This window comes from Xenopus laevis, chromosome 1L, assembly GCF_017654675.1.
Source record: "Xenopus laevis strain J_2021 chromosome 1L, Xenopus_laevis_v10.1, whole genome shotgun sequence".
Taxonomy (NCBI): domain Eukaryota; kingdom Metazoa; phylum Chordata; class Amphibia; order Anura; family Pipidae; genus Xenopus; species Xenopus laevis.
In genome coordinates this window covers 138,923,491-138,945,660 of record NC_054371.1, presented here as the reverse complement: position 1 = coordinate 138,945,660, position 22,170 = coordinate 138,923,491, and the positions used below count along the sequence as shown (strand labels likewise).

The 22,170-nt window shown below is 37.6% G+C and overlaps 1 protein-coding gene across 7 annotated transcripts in view; it reads left to right on the top strand.

The window, feature by feature from the left end:
• The window catches only part of smarca2.L (SWI/SNF related, matrix associated, actin dependent regulator of chromatin, subfamily a, member 2 L homeolog), a 113,515-nt gene that overhangs the window by 25,815 nt on the left and 65,530 nt on the right, over positions 1–22,170 (top strand). For 4 of the 7 annotated variants that reach the window (XM_041564111.1, XM_041564110.1, XM_041564108.1 and 1 more), the window contains 7 exons: positions 5,222–5,460; positions 6,113–6,245; positions 10,074–10,424; positions 11,465–11,566; positions 12,271–12,511; positions 20,755–20,881; positions 21,211–21,384. In XM_041564111.1, coding sequence (XP_041420045.1) covers positions 5,236–5,460; positions 6,113–6,245; positions 10,074–10,424; positions 11,465–11,566; positions 12,271–12,511; positions 20,755–20,881; positions 21,211–21,384 — 1,353 coding nt within the window. In that variant the 5' untranslated portion in view covers positions 5,222–5,235. The remainder of the gene's footprint in view (positions 1–5,221; positions 5,461–6,112; positions 6,246–10,073; positions 10,425–11,464; positions 11,567–12,270; positions 12,512–20,754; positions 20,882–21,210; positions 21,385–22,170) is intronic. The other 3 variants (XM_041564117.1, XM_018258542.2, XM_041564125.1) reach the window with 2 other exon arrangements.

Genomic DNA, 22,170 nt, shown 5'->3' with positions numbered 1-22,170 from the left:
GGGGCGATGCACCCAGGCCACTCGTTTGATCTGGTATATTACCCTTGATACTGTCTTAGGCATTTGTGAACCCAGGAGCGGGACCGGGCGTTTTTTACACCCGGGTCACCACCATCCACATGGCCATGTGAATCCATCCATTGTTGGAATAAATTCTCCTTTCATTTTATCCAGAGTGCCACCTATCTGCTTTTATTCCCAAATTTAGCATAAACCACATTTATAATCCAAAAATTTATTGACTCCGACTAATAATATTTAAACAGAAGCACTGAAAATAATCAAATCAGATTTAAGAGCTTCTATGAAGGAGGATATGACAGGAACAATTCTGTTTCTTAGAGCAATATGTAAGCTTATGTTGGATTGTATTTAACAGTTATTTTAAAGCTATATGCCAGGTTCAATTAATAAATAAATTATTTTAGGTTTTCCAATTGTTTTTGGGTTCTGTAACTTTGATTTTGGTTTAGAGTTACTAAAGGTTGTGGTTTATATTTTCATGTTCTTAACTTCTTTCAATTAACATGAAAATATATTAGTATATTTAAGGAAGAGTAAAGCAAAAATTGAAAGCATTTTAAAGTAATTAACATATAATATATAGTTAGCATATAGTCTATATAAACAAGCTGCTGTGTAGCAGCCATTCAAGCTGCAAAAAAGAAGAAAAGGCACAGGTTACATAGCAGAGCTCAACCCGCACCCGCCGGGAACCCGGAAAGGGAAGTGCGAGGTCGGCCTGGACCTACGGCTATCAGGCCGGCCTGCACGTCACTAATATATATTATTACATATTAATAACAACACTGAACTACGTCATTTTATTTGCCTTTATATGACTGAGATAATATAATAACATTTATTATAAAGCCAACATATTTTGCAGAGTTGTAATTAATGGTGTATACATCAACCATAGAGATTACAAACACATACTGACCAATACAGGAGGAAGAGAGGATGTGTGCAGTGCAGGTCATGTGCAAATGTGATTCACACACCGCCCAGCTGCAATATAAGAATTAGTGATGTGCGGGTCGGGAAAACCTGCCCTCCCTCCACCCGCACCCAACTTCCCGGTTCCTTTTATAGACCAGCGCTGACCCGCCCCCGCCGATAACGTCACAAAAGGGGCGGGCGTGAGGCGCACGGCTAAGAAAGTTCAACCCGGAAGTCGGAAGCCAGCGTTTGGAAGGTTAAAGGGAGTCTGTCATGATTTTTATGATGTCGTTTTTATTTCTAAATTATACTGTTTACACTGCAAATAATTCACTTTACAATATAAAATTTCTACCTGAACCAGCAAGTGAATTTTTTTAGTTGTAATATTGGTGTGTAGGCAGCCATCTCAGGTCATTTTGCCAGCACTTTAGAATGGAACTGCTTTCTGGCAGGCTGTTGTTTCTCCTCAATGTAACTGAATGTGTCACAGTGGGACCTAGATTTTACTATTGAGTGCTGTTCTTATATCTACCAGGATGTTATCTTGTGTCAAGGAGCTGTTTTCTGGTTACCTTCCCATTGTTTTGCTGTTAGGCTGCTGGGGGGAAGGGAGGGTGGGGGGTGAAATCACTCAAATTTGCAGTAAAGCGTGACTGAAGTTTATCAGAGCACAAGTCACATGACTGGGGGCAGCTGGGAAACTGACAATATGTCTAGCCTCATGTCAGAGTTCAAAATTAAACATAAACAAATCTGTTCACTCTATTGAGAAACTGATTTCAGTGCAGAATTCTGCTGGAGCAGCACAATTAACTGATGCGTTTCGAAAAAAAGATTTTTCCCATGACGGGATCCCTTTAATAATACTACCAGATTGACTGCCGCTAAAAGTACAGAATTGAAGCCAGTGATGCCTGGCACAATATGCATCTATGCCAAGATTTCCTCTCATACTAACTTTATGCAAGCTACATTGTGAGTGCTTTCCCTTAGGTTACAAACTCCCAAATCTGTTGTGTTGCAGAGAAGTAATTATTTATGAGTCTGCAGATAAAAAAGAATGAACATGTATAAAGATGTAATATTCTCAGTGGACATTGGCTATTCTTATTGCTCTGAGAAACTGAACTGGTATTGACCCTAGTTATTTTAAATGACAAAACAAATGTGTTTGATTATTAGCTTGGAAATTCCCCAAGATACCATTGATGTTACTGAAACCTTAAGCATTCTTCTGCATAGTTGGTTAACCATAGGGAAGACAAAGCTGCTAATCTAAAGGCCTGGTATTAATAGCTACAACTACTAATATTCAGAAAAAATGGAAAATGAGGGGTCAATTTATTAACCCCCAGTGGTATTTAGAGAGCAGTATCAATGCTCCCAATTCTCTTTTCTCGCATGCAGTACCTATTGGGGATAAAGGGGAGAGTTAAAGTGCTTGACTTTGCTGCCGAGAACTCCTATCCAATAGTTTAGAACAGGGCTGTCCAACTGGCAGCCTGCGGGCCACATATACCCACAATCCCCCTTGTGTGGTCCCCCACATGAAGGTCTGCCTGCTGTCTCTGATTACCACGTGTAAAAGGTATCACTACAGAGATTAACTGGTCCCTTCATTGTTTAAACCTCAAATTCAGACTGTTCTCCCCTGTATTCTTCACACCTGTAATTCCCCTGCATTGTTCACACTTATAACACCTGTTGTTCACATCCCTAAAGCCCTGTACTGTTGACGCCTGAGACCCAGGCTGAAACACACTGTTCACCTGTTCATATGCAAACAAGCTGCAGGAGGGGCACTAGCACTGTGTCTCTGTATTTTGTCCATCTTAGAATGGTCCTGATAGGTTTCTCTGACTCCTGCTCTGTTCTGCCTGCCCTATGCTCTCTTTGTGTGCCATACTCTGCCTGCCCTATGCTCCCTGTGTGTGCCATACTCTGCCTGCCCTATGCTCCCTGTGTGTGCCATACTCTGCCTGTCCTATGCTCCCTGTGTGTACCATACTCTGCCTGTACTATGCTTTTGTGTGTGTGCCATACTCTGCCTGCCCTATACTCCCCGTGCGTGCCATACGCTGCTTGCCCTATGCTTCCTGTGTGTGTGCCATACTCTACCTGCCGCTCCCTGTGTGTGTTATATTCTGCCTGCACTATGCTCCCTGTGTGTGCCATACTCTGCCTGACCTATGCTCCCTGTGTGTGCCATACTCTGCCTGTCCTATGCTCCCTGTGTGTACCATACTCTGCCTGTATTAAGCTTTTGTGTGTGTGCCATACTCTGCCTGCCCTATACTCCCCGTATATGCCATACGCTGCCTGCCCTATGCTCCCTGCGTGTGCCATACTCTGCCTGCCCTATGCTCCCTGCGTGTGCCATACTCTGCCTGCCCTATGTTCCCTGTGTGTGTCATAGTCTGCCTGCCTTATGCTCCCTGTGTTTGCCATACTCTGCCTGCCCTATGCTCACTGTGTGTGCCATACTATGCCTGCCCTATTTTCCCTGTGTGTGCCATTCTCTGCCTGCCCTATGCTCCCTGTGTGTGCCATACTCTGCCTGCCCTATGCTCCCTGCGTGTGCCATACTCTGCCTGCCCTATGTTCCCTGTGTGTGTCATAGTCTGCCTGCCTTATGCTCCCTGTGTTTGCCATACTCTGCCTGCCCTATGCTCACTGTGTGTGCCATACTATGCCTGCCCTATTTTCCCTGTGTGTGCCATTCTCTGCCTGCCCTATGCTCCTTGGGTGTGCCATACTCTGCCTGCCCTATGCTCCCTGGGTGTGCCATACTATGCCTGCCCTATTTTCCCTGTGCCATACTCTGCCTGTGTGTGCCATACTCTGCTTGTGGAACATAAGCCTAGTATTTGTTCTGGGGTTTTGTTAGCATTTGAATATTGTTGTAAGGGGTCTCTAAATTGTGTAATCATATGCTGGGGGAGCTGTGTTATGCACAGAGGAGGAAGAGGAGGCTTATGGATTTAAGGGTATGTCTTAATATGACATGTGAATCCAAATGTGAATCCAAATGTGAATCCAAATGTTAGCATTTGAATATTGTTGTAAGGGGTCTCTAAATTGTGTAATCATATGCTGGGGGAGCTGTGTTATGCACAGAGGAGGAAGAGGAGGCTTATGGATTTAAGGGTATGTCTTAATATGACCACTTTTTTTCACATATGAGTGATATCCCTGCAGTGAGCACCAACCATTTGTTTTTTTGGTGTGCTATCACAATTAATGTGAACATGGTCTTGTTGTAACATGGGTGTGGTTTAAAGTGGGTGTGGTTTAAAAACAGGAAGTGGTCAACACTGGCTTCCATTATGGGCCCTCCACTATGTAGGCATGAAAAATTCCAGCCCTCTGTACCACATATGTTGGATAATATTGGTTTAGAAAGTTATTTGATCGCTCAAATTGGCTTAAATATATATTGCCAAATTGATAAAGGTATCTGGTTTGTTTCTTTCTGTCAGCAACATTTTGATAAATGTAAAAAATATTAATAAATAAGCCCTTAAAGAACTAAAACCGTAAAATGATCATGAAACACTGTTATTTTTATACTGAACTTAATGCACCACCCCAAAGGTTAAGAGGCATATAGCAGTAATGATCCATGCCTTTAATAATGTCCACAGGAGCTTCCCACCTTGATTCTCCTTTAGTGTGTCAGTGACATTGCTCATGCTCAGAGTGCTCTGGGCTGCTGTTGAGAAGCTAAGCTTAGTGGTCATTGTAATTCATCAAGCAGAAAACTAGGCTATATTTGATAGAGAAGCTTATGCTATAAAGCTTATTATTGGATTCTGAGTTGCTATGTAATTTGAATTTTAATGAATGTATATTTAATATATGTATTGTGACTTTTATATTCTACAATGTATATACACACACAGTATACAATATTGTATAGTTGATCTCTAAGCTCAGGTAACCAACAGTAGCCAATATCATGTGATGTGAATCAGCAGAATAGAAGATCGGGAGCAACTTAGGACATGTCTGAGGCACATATATTCACTGTTAAAGAGCTGCTGCTGCAGTGCTCAGGCTTTTTGTCCAGAAACCCATAACCTTTAGTGTAGCATTTATAGCCTACCTATTTGTTCTCCTTTAAATGTAAATTGTAAAAGTGCTCAGTATAGCAATCTGCGTAAATTTACATTCATTTTCTCTTTTAGCTTAGATCCCCTTTAAATAAAATATTTTTGAACTTTGATTAGGTTCATGAGGTCTGTTTAATAATTTCTTTATTGTGTTTTACTTTTAGCTCCAGAACATTAAATGGCTACGCCAACAGATCCGGGTGCAATGCCTCACCCTGGGCCTTCACCGGGTCCAGGACCATCTCCAGGTCCTATTCTGGGTCCTAGTCCAGGTCCAGGCCTGTCTCCAGGATCAGTTCACAGTATGATGGGGCCAAGTCCAGGCCCACCTAGTGTTTCCCACCAGCTTTCCAACATGGGCTCATCAGATTACACACCAGAGAGTATGCATCAGATGCACAAGGTAATACTGAAATAAGACATGAAAGCCTTAGCACACCAGGACACATTTAACTACAGTTGAACTTCAGTTTTACTTTCTGCGTGATACACCGTTTTTTGTAGTCCTGCCACGGTCAAACCATAACTTTACGTTCCTACAATTTGTAGTTTGCAGGATTTTACACAGGTATTTTTTTTGCTGTCCCCTGACAATTGAAGCTATTCCAAATTAAGTAACTAGGCAACTATTTAATTAAATTTTTTGTAGAAATGTTTTGGTACTTTTTATTTGATCCAAACCTAGCCAAACCTGAAAATTCACACACAAACATTGCTTTTTCTAGGAAGATGTTAAACAGAAGTTGTATACACTACACAATAAATAATAGTATGGTTTCTCTTACAAATGCAGCTGGCCCTCTTGTATGCTAGGCATACAAGAGGGCTAAAGATCAGAGTACAAATCTCTTGCCTACATAAATAATAAACAAGGTAGACACATCATGAAAGCCATCTTCCCTGCAGTGTTTGTTGGAACTTGCCCCTCTGTGTTCAGATTAATAAAAGAAACAGCATCTAGTGTAAATCATGGAACTATTGTACTGTGCAATGCTGATTGCTGTTCTTTTTCCTGATTTTTGGTTGACATTAACTTGCTTGTTTGCTTTTTCCAGCAACCAATGGATAACATGCATGAAAAAGGAATGAGTGATGATTTGCACTGTGGTACCATGAAAAGCTCAAGCATGAGACCTCCTCACACAGGAATGGGACCCCCACAGAGCCCTATGGATCAGCACAGTCAAGGTATTTGTCTAGCCAATGGCGAAACTTCACAGAAACCAAGGATGTTACTGAGAGAAATACAAGGAAATTGAGGAAACTGCCATAGCATAGTTGTATGTATTCTGTCATCAGAGCCCATATGAGTTTAAGTAACATTTTGGGCAGAACTGTTCTTCTAAAAAGGCTTTTCCTTAGGCTTTATTACAAGTTACATTTTCCTTATACAGATTTTCTGTCATCATGTCCTAGTTGCTTGTGTACCCCGTGGGATTGATTACCTATGCTTAAACAAATGCTCTAATACAAATTGTATCTTAAATAAGTTCAGTAATTAAAATATACAGCCAGAGACCATGTTTTTCATAATCCCAGTGTACTGTTGGTTTATTTCTTCTGTGTGAAATTGTAAAAACAGACAGAAACAAGAACATGCACTAACCATGTTATACATTGGTTGTTTGCTTTATTTAAAATTTACTTTTGATGTCAAACATGTTAAAAACTAGGGGCACATGATGCTTTGTTGGTTAATCATCAAGAGACAAGCTTACGCTCTATATAGTGCAGCACAAACACCATATATATGTTGTGTCTATTGGAAATCATTACCAATACACTGCTTTATTGGGAAAGCAAAATGCTTTTGTGCATTTCAGCTGTTTCAGTACATTTAGCAACTATGATCGTCACATATATAAAAAAAATATGTGCAGCTTAATAATATATATTTTCTTCCTTTCCTTTATCAAAATTGGAGTACTGTTTTGCGATTTTCTAATTAAGATAGTTAGTGTGACATTTGAATATTTTGCAACACCCCTGGATAAAATATTTTAAATAATTTATATTTAAATGAGTTAATTTATATTGTCACATTTTACCATTTTAAGGGCCACAGGTTGATTTCTCCTTTAAGGTAATACAGCTAAAAGTAAAGATAGCTTGTACTTTTAAGGGCTTTTACACACAGGCACAAGATTTGTGCATTTGATACTTGTTTTCACAGATTATTTTAATGTATTTTACATGCAATGCTAAGGAGTGTTTCTAATCATTCTGCATAGCTAATCTGGTATTCCTGCACTGGTTGTGCTCTTTTTATTTTTTTATTTTTTTTCTTCGTTTTACTTAAAAAATTAGGCAAAAATGTAATTTGATCTAGAGTGCCCAAAATTTTAAACTCAACTGTGATAGTTCTTCAAGTCCAGCCTTTCCAAATGAAACATAGTGCATAAATACAAATACATTTACAGACCTATCTGTACACTCTCGTGTATGTATGTTTGTATATACATATGTGTTATGTACTGTAGCTCTGGAAAACACGTAGGTTTCCTAAATATGGAAATCATTGGTATGAAGTGAAAAGTGTATTTTTGTGTCTCTTGTTTTCTTGCATTTGAGGACTTGCACTATTATTGTAGAATGGGCTGTATTTTAGCATTCCAGTCTCGTTAAAAGAAAACCAGGAGAAAATCAGCTGCTAAACTGCATTTCGCAGAAAGAGCAAACATTTGCATTCTTTTTCTAAATGTATTTTTGGGGGACATGACTGTGCAGGAAGACATTGTGGCCACAGTGCATAGATAAGTGTTGTGTGGCGTTTTCTTGATGGGGATTTAAACCCTATGCATAGCTACCTTTAACTTTACAAAATACGGCTTGCTACTAAAAAGTTCATTAAGTAAGGCCTTTAGTGTGCTATTAGTGCACAGCAGTACCACAGCTCTGTCACAGGCTGTGTTTTAATGTTTCCTCTGTCAGATTCATGGGCTGTCAACCAGATGGCTCATCATTAGACAAGCATTTGGACTCCTGTGTGTTTTGATGGTTGGTAGTGGGGGCTCTTCTTGGAATGGATATGTCTATATGGCTTTTAAATGAGGAAAGTTGTTAAAAAATAAACAGCTTTTCCATTCAGATTTTTTTTCTATGTAATATGTTGTCAAATTGTAATGTTATCTCACTGCAAAAGGTTAGTTTGAAAGGGGGAAAAGCATTTCTGGGGATACTGGAGAGAATCCTCTGCTGGTTTCTTTGTATGCTCTTGAATTTCATTTTTTTTCTAGCTGGCTCTTTCTGCCCACTCCTAAATATGTTATAGGGGATGTGTGCACAAAATAAATAGCATTTTGAAGTTGGTACTATTCTGATGTGGGAATGCAGTTGACAGCATTTAAATGTATTTTCCTTATACTGATGAAAGATAGGTGCCAGATTAGAGGAATTTTATCCACTTGTTTGCCAGCTACCACTGTCTAATGCACTTACTAAATTTTCACATCTTTAAATGAATATACAGCGTTAATTTTATATCATGCATTGTTATTATCCAAGCATTTTTGATCATCTTTGACATTAGCCCTCCATTTACTTGAATGACAGTTATTTGGATGTGACTCGGGCCCTGGTGAATTTCGGTTTTTTTTTTTTTCACTTAAATTTTTCAGGTTACATAAGAATTACAATAGGAAGACAAAAATGAATAGATTAAATGAAAAGTAAAAGAGACAGGTTGTTAGTCAGAATGGGGTTATGGGGGGAGGGTTAATTGTTACATATCTACAGTATGTTGCTGGATTTTTCTTGGTGTTTGGGAACATTTTGTTTACTGTAGAGGGTGTTTTGTACCACCTATAGAAAAGTTTTCTTTGGTTTTCTATATGGTATGGCATTTTGAAAACTTAAAAGCTGCATTGGCCGCTTGTAGCCAATTAGATATTTTGAGCATTATGTTGAGATCTTGTTCCCATTTCTAAATGTATGTTGGCTTCTTGTTTTCAGTTTGGTTTGAAATTGCTTTTTATGTCTTGGACAGGCCTTTCTTTTGTCCCGTTGTGTGGAAGCATATTTGCTGTTTGCTGTCTTCATATGCTTTTTAGATGTGGAGCTAGTAAATGTCAGATCTGACGGTACTTGTATAAATCGTACTTGGGAAGGTTGTAGTTGGCTTGTAATTCTTCATATGATTTCAAAGTAGTGTTTAAGAGTAGTTGTGATATATTTGTTAGACCTAGTAATTCCCAGTTTCTGGTTGAGAGATCGGGGATCATTATTTCCAAGGTTTTAATTGGTGTATTCTTTGCTGGAAAGACATGGTTCTTCGTTTTTATCTGGCTCCATATTTTAAGTGCTGTTATTGTAGTGTGATATAAGTTATTGTCCTTTATTATTTGCATTGGCTGTTTTGTCCAAATTAGTTGTTGTAATGTAATTGGGTGGGTTTGTTTCAGTGTTGAGCCAGTGTTTGTGATTTGCGGGGAGGTTCCACATGGCTGTTTGTTCCATTATAGCTGCTCTATTATAATTTTTTATATTAGAGACTCCAAATCCTCCTTCTTGTTGTTGGAGTTGCATCAAATTACGTTTGAGTCTGGGCTTTTTCCCTCCTCATATGAATGTGTCCAGGTTTCTCTGTGCCTGTTTGAGAAAGGATTTAGGTACTGTAATTGGTAAAGTTCTTACAGTATTTTAGACCCCAGGGAGCTGCCAGCCATGGTAGTTCTGATTGATTGTCACTGGGATTTGGCCCTCCATTTACTTAGATGCAGTCATCACTACACAGTCTAGGTGACAGCCATTCAAGTTAATCGAGAGACTATTCTATATGGCTTGAGTGACTTAAGGTTTAAAATGCCTAAATTTCCTAAAACTAAAAATAACCGTATTCATCAGCAAGTTCATTTGCTTCACTTTCCTCATGAAACATATCAGCAAACTCCTTGTTACACTCCACTTTCTTCACTTCTAAGCCCTAAACATGATGAGCAGTCATTTTGTAACAGTTGTTTGCAGTTTACTTTGTACTATAGTTTTAAACTGTATTTTTTTTTCTGTTTTGCATTGCAGGGTATATGTCTCCACATCCTTCCCCTTTGGGAGCACCTGAACATGTGTCCAGTCCAATGTCAGGAGGTGGGCCCACACCACCACAGATACCAGCAGCTCAGCCAGGACTACTCATTCAGGGAGAATCCCAAGTTATGAGCCAGCCTACTCGTGGACCCTCCGCTTTTAGCCAGGTTCAGCTTCATCAACTACGAGCTCAAATTTTAGCTTATAAAATGTTGGCGAGAGGACAGTCTTTATCTGAAAATCTTCAGCTTGCAGTGCAGGGAAAGAGAACTCTTCCTGCTATTCAACAACAGCAGCAGCAGCAATCCCAACAACAACCACCTGCTACTTACAGTAGGCCACCTAGTAAGTCAATAATTAAACCCTTTCAATACTGTTCTGCATTTTGGGATTTCCCGAACAAGATCTAGTATCTCTCATATTAGAGAGTGCAGTAATCAAAATTACTTTCAGACTTCTGTATTTCATGTGATTGCTGGATCTCACTTTATGGTTTCATATGTACGTATTTAGGTGCAAATTTGATCCTACTTAAACAGTATCCAGACAATAATACCTGAAACCTGGGTAATAAGTTCACAAAACTCTAGAGTCTGAAACAACCCAAAGGAATTTTTCTGCCTGCTGTATTATAATTTGGCCATTCATAAATAGTGGAGTTGGCACATGCCCGATTAGCAAACCTTTTAATATTCCCTTTATACTTTTCCTCTTTGGAAACATATCCCAGTCCACACACTATTTGTCTAGTCATTTAATATTGTGCTCCCTACACCCCCCCCATTTCTTCTTGGGGTGCACTTAGCCTCTGTTTTGGATTTGGTCAGGTTCAAACATCGCAGTCTCCGTGCATCCCTTTTTAAGTTTTTATTTTAGTTTGATTTATACTTGTGTTTTTGTATAATTGAAAAGAAATACTGAAAAATACTGAAAAAAAATCAGCCTTGTAAAAACTATTTGCACCCTTAACCAGTTCTCAAATGTATTTAAATAACAAGCTCCAACTTTTTCATTTATTATACTGAATTAATCCCTGCAAGTTAATATTTTCTAGAGCCACCTTCTGCAGCAATTACAACTTTTAGTGTTTTGGGGCAAATGTGTTTCAGTTTGCAAACTTTTCAGAGGTGGTTGTTCATGGTCAGTTGCTAAATACCGCAGTTTTTCTTTTTAAAGAAGATCACGATCACACAAGCAAAATAAAATTTCAGTGTAGTATCTGTTGTTAAGTAAAAGGAGAATTGGCCAATGGTTTGAATACATTTTCATTGCACGTTTTGTATTACTCCTTTCTTTTCCACTTTTTTGATTGACATACATAATGTATATATTGTAATTCCCTCTATTGTTGTTGCAAATAGAATAAAAATATGTATCGTTTTAAGGTATGGCAATGCATGCAATGCCTGTCCCCCCTGCTGGGACAGGGCCAGTCCCCGGAATTACAGGCCATGTTGCGGGCATGATGCAGAAGCCTTGGGGAGAAGGTAAAAACATAGTCACTAGTATTTATTACCAAAGAGGCTACACAACATATGGCTATTAAGTTTATAAAATACTCTTAATATTATATTCTAGTGCTATTTTAATAATAATTAGGGATGCACCGAATCCACTATTTTGGATTCGGCCGAACCCCCGAATACCGAACCGAATCCTAATTTGCATATGCAAATTATGGGTCGAAAGGGGAAAACATTGTTTACTTCCTTGTTATGTAACAAAAAGTCAGGTGATTTCCCTCCCTGCCCTTAATTTGCATATGCAAATTCGGGTTCGGCCTGGTAGAAGGATTCGGCCGAATCTGAATCCTGCTGAAAAAGGCAGAATCCCGAACCGAATCTTGTATTCGGTGCATCCCTAATAATAATATATGTTTTTGAAGAAACTCTTTCTGCAAAAGCTGATATTATACTCTAACTATATTGTGACAAAGCACTTCAGGGTTAATATGAGTGTTGAGGTCCATTGGATAGGATTGTTGGCTCTACGATTTTATCATTGCATTATTCCAAGTATCCCAATTACAGATTGACCAGTTCTTTGTTTCTGACTCCCTATTGTTGACAACATTTAGTTGTAAGCCAAAACTGGTTTTGTCATTATTAGTTACATTTTTCTAGCAGTGTATTTTCTTCACATATACATTAGCACCATGTTGACCTATAAATTCTGGTTGAACTATAATTAGCAGGACAAAGTTCAGATCTGAATGTTCCAAATGCTCAGCAGAAGCTTGTGGTTCCACCACCTAGCGGAAGACCTTCTCCAGCACCCCAAACAGCTCCACCCTCTGTTTCTCTTCCTGGACCTTCTGTACCCCAACCAACTCCTGCTCCAATTCAGCTTCAGCAGAAACAAAACCGTATTAGCCCAATCCAAAAACCTCAGGGCTTGGATCCCGTTGAAATACTTCAAGAACGAGAATACAGGTAATTTATTTCTATACAAAATTAATTTTATGTTATTATGCAAAAAATCTGCAGATAACCATTAGGTGTATTTCATAAATCTTCAGTTTCTTTGTAAACCCAAATTTGAGTTTGATTGCTGTGGCTCCTGTTTGACCTATTTTTTGATCTTAAAGGGATCCTGTCATGGGAAAAAAAATTCTTTTCAAAATGAATCAGTTATTAGTGCTGCTCCAGCAGAATTCTGCACTGAAATCCATTTCTCAAAAGAGCAAACAGATTTTTTTAAATTCAATTTTGAAATCTGACATGGGGCTAGACATTTTGTCAATTTCCCAGCTGCCCCTGGTCATGTGACTTGTGCCTGCACGTTAGGAGAGAAATGCTTTCTGGCAGGCTGCTGTTTTTCCTTCTCAATGTAACTGAATGTGTCTCAATGGGACATGGGTTTTTACTATTGAGTGTTGTTCTTAGATCTACCAGGCAGCTGTTATCTTGTGTTAGGGAGCTGCTATCTGGTTACCTTCCCATTGTTCTTTTGTTTGGCTGCTGGGGGAGAAAAGGGAGGGGGCTGATATCACTCCAACTTGCAGTACAGCAGTAAAGAGTGATTGAAGTTTATCAGAGCACAAGTCACATGACCTGGGGCAGCTGGGAAATTGACAATATGTCTAGCCCCATGTCAGATTTCAAAATTGAATATAAAAAAATCTGTTTGCTCTTTTGAGAAATGGATTTCAGTGCAGAATTCTGCTGGAGCAGCACTATTAACTGATTCATTTTGAAAAAAAATTTTTTTCCCATGACAGTATCCCTTTAACATTCACGTTTAAATAATTTGCATGACACTCTACCAGTATCTGTGATTTAATATTGATAGCACCTGTATATGACAGATCAGATATGTTTAGATGATATAAATATATTTGCCTTGCTATTAGTTATTTATGTCTGTTATGTAATTTATTTTCTGTATTTTCTGATATTAAGTGTACAGTAAATGTATTTTGTTTGATCCCTGCAAATGGACTGAAGATCATATAATTTAGTTGTATGGACAAGTCAGCCTGTGTACTATTAAATGTGATGCTGAGGTAGCAATGTAGTAATGCAGATTTTCATTAACTATTGCACCTGAGAGTGTTAGGTCTATTGAAATAACATAAAGTCAATTTGAAGATGTCAGCCAATTACCTACTTTATATTTTCTCGTTACATACATGAGTAAACAACAGTAAGCAGGCAGTGGCTCCTTAGTGCAGGAAAGTGACGGTTTACAAATTCAGCAGAAAAATACTACCAAGTTTGCATTCTCTTGAGCCAAATAAAAAACTTGTAGAGATGCTGAGTCTGACACTTCTGTATGTTAATTAATCTCTGTCCTTTTTAAAATGCACATTATTTTTTGCTGATCACCTCTGGACTTGCAGGCAATGCAATGTGTTCACCTGTGGTATGGCTAAGGACAAATGTTACCTTTTTAAAGAAAAGACCATGTTAAATGCTGTGTAGGAGCAGAAAAAGGGTAAATAATGATTTTTTTTACAACAGCATACATGGGATACTGCTGTATGCACTTAATTTAGGGGTGCTTAAACATGTGCTTAAACACTTTAAATGCTGCTAGGGTGCCCATACTGATGTGGGGTTTTACATTTATTGACATTCTACTGTTCTCTAGCCCAGATCTACTGGTAGATCACTAGATTTTAGGCAACCATGGGTTAACATTTATTACAGGTAAAAAAATATTTTTCTGTAATAATTACAGTACCTTGTTCTTGATCCCAACTAAGATATAATTAATCTTTGTTGGATGCAAAACAATTCTATTATTTTTAGTAGACTACTATTTTTAGGTATGGTGATAAAGTTATGGAAATATCTCTTATCCAGAAAACCCTAGGTCCCAAGCATTCTGCATAACCGGTCCTAAACTCGAAGCTCCAAACAGTTCAGGAAATGTAATTATGCAGGATCACTGGGCAGAGGTAATATGTTGCCAGTATTTTCTTGGGAGGAAAGTAGAAAACGCAACAAAATTAATTTTCTGGTGAGATTTTTTTCCTAAATAGTGTTTCTCTATAGGAGTGAAGTTCTGCAGCAAAATGGTTAGAATTCCCATTCTGGGCTTTCTGCATTAAATTATCAGGTTCTTTTTATACAGTACATGTAACCATTTCTGACTATGGTGACTCTGGTTACACTGAACAGACTCACTATTTCAACTCTGGCGTACAAGGAATTTTAATAATGTCATATAATGTTTTACTGAATAGCATCACTTCAAGTGAAAGAGAAGCCAGCCTTCTCGCAAACACCCTGCAGTATCTGTAATGAGGCTTTATTTTGCTCTAATTGCAGCTATGTTTGTGTGTACCTCACTGCAGGTTTTATTTTTCCTCAATCCATAGCAGCCATTTTTATAGTGCATTTTACAGTTTCGTCAAAACCATTTACCGTATTATCGGCCTGCTTTTAATTAGCAATCCATAATGTGTGTTATTTGTTCTGTGGAGCAAATGAATGAGAAGAATTGTATAACTTGATAATGCTTTTCGTGGCTAAATTAAATAATCATATATGATCACTTAATCCTTTGTGACTTTTTATGAAGGCAGTCCTTTATATATATATATATATATATATATATATATATATATATATATATATATATATATATATATATATATATATATATATATATATATATATATATATATATATGCCTAGTGGAAAGTGCTTGATTTTATTTAGACGTCCCAAGTTCCCAGTATTTTTTATTTTCCTGGCAATTCCGCAGTTTCCTGTATAGAAGTTTGGCAGCTGTTTTGTATGATCTAATTGCATGTGTAATTTGTTCTTTCTGGTGGGAAGGAACATGGCATTTTGTGTTGATAAAGGGGTTCTTATTGTGTACATGTTGCTATTGTTTGTGCTATTGGGAGCAACAGCTGATAAAATACACTGATATGTCTATAATACACAAGAGCCATGAATAGAAATTATATCCTTATAAACAGTGCTTAGTGATGCCATCTGTTGTAATCAGAGATTAGTGATGTCATCTCTGTCACATGACTCACTGAAATTTGTGTATTATAAAAAATAAATTACCCCCTGTTGCAAAATATGAAGATATTAGAAGTCACCTTGGAGTTCCATGACCCGTATAAAAAAACTGCCTTCGGCCTTGTGCTTTTATATGCTCATGGAACTCCTCGGTAACTTATAATATCCTTATGTTTTACAAGAGGAGATTATTCACTATATAGTTTATCCTTGCTTAGCATGGTATTTTTTGGGCTCTAAATATCATGACAATTTAAATTTGTGAAAGAAATGGTTCATTTGAGGGTTAACCATTTGCATGAGTTCTGTTTTAACGTGATAAACTATTACTGCAAGTCTATGGCTGTTAATTTAGGAAATCCCACCACCACATGTGCAAAAGGGCTAATCTGTACGGCATCAATGTAATAGCTCCATCACCATACACTGAATGAAGGAAATCTATGCCAGTTTCAAACCAGACTACAAACCAATGGCTGTAATTTTGTGCCACTGCGTCTTCAATATATTTTGCTGGTGTCCACACAATAGAGAGCTTAGGTAAACCAGTTATAGTCAGGGGAATATATTAAGTGGTGGAGTCAGTTTTGTGGCCAATTTCGGTGGGGTAGGCATATCAAAGGGCCCCATACTCAAGCAGATAAGCTGACAACTTGTTCTGAAGGGGACAAATTATATCTGCAGGTGCTTCTGCATATATCCAGTCCAGCAACAAAAGCTCCTAATAAAATTATTGGTAGCTAGTTTGCGGGTACCAGTTATGGATCACTACAGAACGGCATATTAAACATTCAGAACATATTATCACAGTGTTGTCAACAGAATATTTTCTAGCAGGGCTGACAGTCAGTTGCAGCCATCATTCGATTAGAGCTGCACATCTCTTTTTGTACAGCTCTGCCCATACTTGGTAGTATTATATGTCAGCAGGGTGCAATATGGATGTCAGTGCAAAGTCCTGCACAGGTTCTGCCCACCCGCGACCCAATGGTTAATTTCATACTGACCCTGGAACTGACATTACTGTGGGTGACTTCAGAGACAGGTTTACCAGGTCAAGGGGGAAAAATCTCTCTATTTTTCCCTTTAGATCTTGAGCTGTACCCAGGCAGCTGTCATGGTCAGGGAAGGAGGAACTTTCTGTCCAATACTTTCAGCAGATAATCGACATGATGCAAGCTGCTACATCAGTGTATTTTTTAGGAAAACTTTTCATGGATCTTAAGAACAAGTGATTAGTGTCCTGATACTGAACCAGATATTTCAGGTTTCATTAAACTTTATATGTACTGAACTACTGCTGTTGCTTTGGCCCCATCGTTCCTATGCTCCTAACATGTTATTTTCAGTGGATTCAGCAGTTGTGTGCTGGGTATTCTTATTTACAGTTGTGTCAGCAGATGGCAAATCTGCAGACTGAATCCTCATTATATGAATTCTGTGGGATGCAAGGTACTGAAGAATGTAGAATTAAAAACAACGCTAATGAATCATTTAATTTTATATTTACTGTGGTGCTGGAAGAATATTAAGATGTATAACTAGAGGAACATATAATTCCTATATATTTCCTAAATGTTTACACGAGTAATGTTTTCCATTCTCCTGTAAAGGGCAATTAACACCATAAAGTGAAAATAATTTATTACATTTGAAGGTTTTTTGTTTATCCTGCAAATAAAATCTTTTGTGAAAACAAGTGCTATTTTATATGAATGAGGGTTTCATGTACTTTTTTATCTGCTATGCAAATATGCGTCCTACAACCCTGTTTGCTCTTGAATAGCGGCCTCCATGGTTACAAATAACTATTCATAGAAATGATATAGGCACTTCTAAAGTCAAGGTTGTGTCAGTCTCAGATTTTGAGGGTAGTACTTCTGAAATGAAAAACACATTTTTACATTTAACATTAACATTTTTATGTTTACTTGTTTTATGGAAATGTATGTTGGAAAATAAATAACTTGGTAACGCTATATAAAGTTATACATTCATAAATACATATAAAGGTAATGACTTTATTGGCTGAAAAAGACATTCCTTCTGGAAAAATGTATTGTTTTCAGAATCGATAATTTTTGTGGCAAATTTTAATGCAGGTTTTCAATTGTAGAACTGGTTTTCTCACTAAAGTTTCTGTGCATGTTTTGGTTGCAAACATGTTTAGAATCCATGAGGTATATGTTCATACCTCCCAACTGTCCCTTTTTCGGAGGGACAGTCCCTCTTTTGACAGCTCAACCCACAGTCCCTCATTTGTACTGGAAAGTCCCTCTTTTCTCTGCACTGAACAGCCAGAAAAAGAAACAAAGTTTCTCATTTATTTGGCTTTTAGCAGAGAGTCCAGAACAGCTAACAGGTCAAATAAGATACTTTGCAACAATTTTGAAAACAAAAACACAGTTTAGATAAGGAGAAATATTTTCAAACTTTCATAACCTGCCAAATTTTGTAAAACAAACATGGTAATTAGGGGGTGTGGCCACAGAAAGGGGTGTAGTCAAAAAAATTACTGCGCTACGTGCGGAAAAAACATTTTCACACTCAGATTAGACATGGTGTTACTGCAAACTAACGCTGAAAATAAAATGGGCCAAACTAAGTAGTATCTGACCTCACAGAAGCAGGGTAAGGTAGGGGTAGTAGTTTATATTCTGTTTTGGTCTATAAATTTACTGTGTCCAAACGGAATGTGAGGGTCTCCAAAAAATACGAAAACAAATGTAAAAAAGTAGAAAATTTATTAGGACATGATACCTAACGTGTTTCGTGCCTATTGGGGCACTTACTCATAGTAAGAGTAAGTGCCCCAATAGGCACGAAACGCGTTAGGTATCATGTCCTAATAAATTTTCTACTTTTTTACATTTGTTTTCGTATTTTTTGGAGACCCTCACATTCCGTTTGGACACAGTAAATTTGACTTTGCACCTTGGGACTGAGTTGAACTGTGAGTGCTTTCTCCTTCATTCTTTACTTCAATTGGTATTTTTGATTTAATACTTTTCCATTAAGTGGTACCACATTTATTTATTTTTATGTGGCAGTAGCACTAACCTTCGTTTCTATAGTCATTGGTCTATAAATATACAACAAGGATAAGGCAGTCAATCTGTGATAAAATTGCTTGGAAACTTGAAATCACCCACCAAACCACAAGGATGTAATTGTAGAATGCTGCAAGAGACTCATTTTCTTTCCTCAAGAATACCAAAAATTGCCTCAAAACTGGGTCAGCCAGGTTTTTCACAGTGACTGAACTCCAAATAAAGAAGGTTTACTATTAAAGCAAGAAATAGGTTTCTATTCTAAGCAACAGATATCCAGGTTCAGAAAAGTTTCTGAATTCTGCAGCATGGGCAAATTGAACCAGTGGATTTAACTTTGGGTCATAACTAATGAATACTAGATAATTCATGTATTTTTGCGCACGCATGGAATACATATGTGTACATCTTTATGTGGATGCTCAAAAATTAATGAGTTGGAATATTGTTATGGGAATTAAAAGATGCTACTGATTAGTGATGATGAATCTGTAAAATTCAGTGAGCATTCTTTTGCACTGTTTATTTCCACACAAAATGCATTGAAGGCAATAGGCATTTTTTTATGCTACGCACATTGTAGCCAATGGGCATTTTTTATTTTAAATTTTTTTTTTTTTTGCATCTCATTTTTTTTCATGCAAAATACAATTGTATCAATGGCGCCCTGTTTTTCCCTAGTGAGTTGTGCAGTGAGGCCCTGGAAATCAGGTCCTCTGTTGGCAGTGGGTCTCCAGTCCGGCACTACAGCTGTTAATTTTCACATTGGACAAAGAAGTAGAAATGAAAGTATAGGACTGCTAAGGGCTAAAGTGATATAGACACTAAAAAACTACTCTTCAAAATATTAAAGGGATACTGTCATGGGAAAACATGTTTTTTTCAAAACGCATGAGTTAATAGTGCTGCTCCAGCAGAATTCTGCAATGAAATCCATTTTTCAAAAGAGCAAACAGATTTTTTTATATTTAATTTTGAAATCTTAAATGGGGCTAGATATATTGTCCGTTTCCCAGCTGCCCCCAATCATGTAACTTGTGCCTGCACTTTAGGAAAGAAATGCTTTCTGGCAGGCTGCTGTTTTTCCTTCTCAATGTAACTGAATGTGTCTCAGTGGGACATGGGTTTTTACTATTGAGTGTTGTTCTTAGATCTACCAGGTGGCTGTTATCTTGTGTTAGGGAGCTGCTATCTGGTTACCCTCCCATTGTTCTTTTGTTTGGCTGCTGGGGAGGGGGGGGGAGGGAGGGGGTGATATCACTCCAACTTGCAGTAAAGAGTGTTTGAAGTTTATCAGAGCACAATTCACATGACTTGGAGCAGCTGGGAAATTGACAATATGTCTAGTCCCATGTCAGATTTCAAAATTGAATATTATTTTCCCCAAGACAGTATCCCTTTAATGTACATTAAAAGTTACCTATAGGTCATGTTGATCATTTTTCTCTGATAGGGTTGCTTTTTTTTAAGTAATTGTTGGTGAAGATCCTAAACCTGACTGTTGTGCCAACTTCAACTTGACTACCAACTTGACATTATCAAACTGTCAGATAGAATTTCCAATGCTAACGGACAACTGCTGCACAAATATGGCAGCCCCCTCATACAGGAACATGGGGGAACTAGGTAGGAAGTGTAAAAGCATCGGGCAAATACGTTTATGGCAAAATTATAAATAGCATGCAAAGATAATGTTATGATAGATGTAAAAAAGTTATAATTTCTGCTGTCAGTATCATTTTAAGCCAATTTCATAAGTAATTGTTGTATTAAAACCTGCTAATTTTGCGGCCTAATCGACACAACAAATGAATAAAACACAGTTTAATTGCTTTTTTTAAATTTAGTCCTCTACCAAAAGTAAATAGTATAGAACAACTCACAAGTCTAAATTCACTATTGATGCATTACTGTAGAGGTTGCTTTGTATTTGTGTAATGACAAGGTATGATAATTTGGCTTCTTATTTGATATACATTTTGTATATAGTGCCACATACTTCAGCCTTTGTAAATAGAAATGGAGTAAAAATGCTCACAATCACCTTTCAGAGCAAATAATCGTCAACAAATCTGATTCTTTTTTTGGCATTTTTTGTCTATGTCTGTGCTGATTCTTATTGTGTCTGTGTTTTGTCACAAGGCTTCAAGCTCGTATTGCTCATAGGATCCAAGAACTGGAAAACTTACCTGGCTCACTGCCACCTGATCTTCGAACAAAAGCAACAGTGGAGTTAAAAGCACTTCGGCTTCTAAATTTTCAGCGGCAGGTAATATAGACTTCAATTTGTTGCATTTTTAGAAGTTATTGGAAATATCATATACGTAATACAACAAAATATTATATTGTTTAATGTAAGAAGTGCTGACATACTTTTACAGTTGATATTGGTCAATTGTCTGTGCCCTGTATAATAATGGTCTGTATGTGAGAATGGCAGGAAAGAAGCCATAACTAAGAAAAGGCCATGTGATGGCACATCTAGCCAAAAAGCCCAGATGCTATACTGTTCAGTTAGAAAATTTAGAATTTCTAAAATATTGTATTCCCCTTAATGAACAATTATTAAGTCCTTTACGACTGTTGATTGTGTGTCAGCTGAGACAGGAAGTGGTGGCATGCATGAGACGGGATACTACACTTGAGACGGCTCTGAATTCTAAAGCATACAAACGAAGCAAGCGGCAGACTTTGCGTGAGGCCCGCATGACTGAAAAGCTTGAGAAGCAGCAGAAGATTGAGCAGGAAAGAAAACGAAGGCAAAAACATCAGGTGAGGCAAAACTCATTTTTATTTTGATTTGTTTTTTTCTGCTGTAAATTTTCACAGAAAAGCATCTCTGGCATATACATCTTATGTGGCCATTTTCTAAAAATTCACTTTAATTGGAGGGAATTTTATGGATGAATTGAAGGAATCATTATGATATTATACATGTATTTGTTTACAAATGATACATCATTTTTGTTTTTTACTTTTTATATGTATGAGACACAGTATCGCTGAACTGCATTTTTCATTTTCCACTAAATACTGTATGTTTCTACAGACATTTTTCAGTTTCTATGGAGAGGAGCAGTCATTTAAATAGAAAAATTGTTTTGGTTTTTTTATGCCTGTTTAAAATAGGTCCTACAAGCCCAGCAAGCTCAACATGTATGAGGTTTTTTTTTTACACAGCTATAGCTCTTACAGTCCCTTTCCATCTTCCTCAAGAAATATCTTCTAAGGCGGTATGAGAAATGGCAAAGCAGGAAGCATATTTAATACAAGATGGCAACATATAGTTCCAGCCTGTTTCAAACAATATTCAGTTGTTGGGAGAAATTGGTGACTCAAGAGGGGACTTGTATGTTAATTAATTGTACTGTACTGATCTGCAAAACCACTTACATTCTGACATGTAGCAATATCTGATATTATTTTAGGTTGATGTTTAATGTTATTTGCCTTTATGTAAATTTTCCAGTCTGTTCTTCTCATTGAGATAACAGAAGGCTAGGAAGGTTGTTCATATTATAGGGGATAATGGAGTCAGACTTACCATATCCAAAGTCT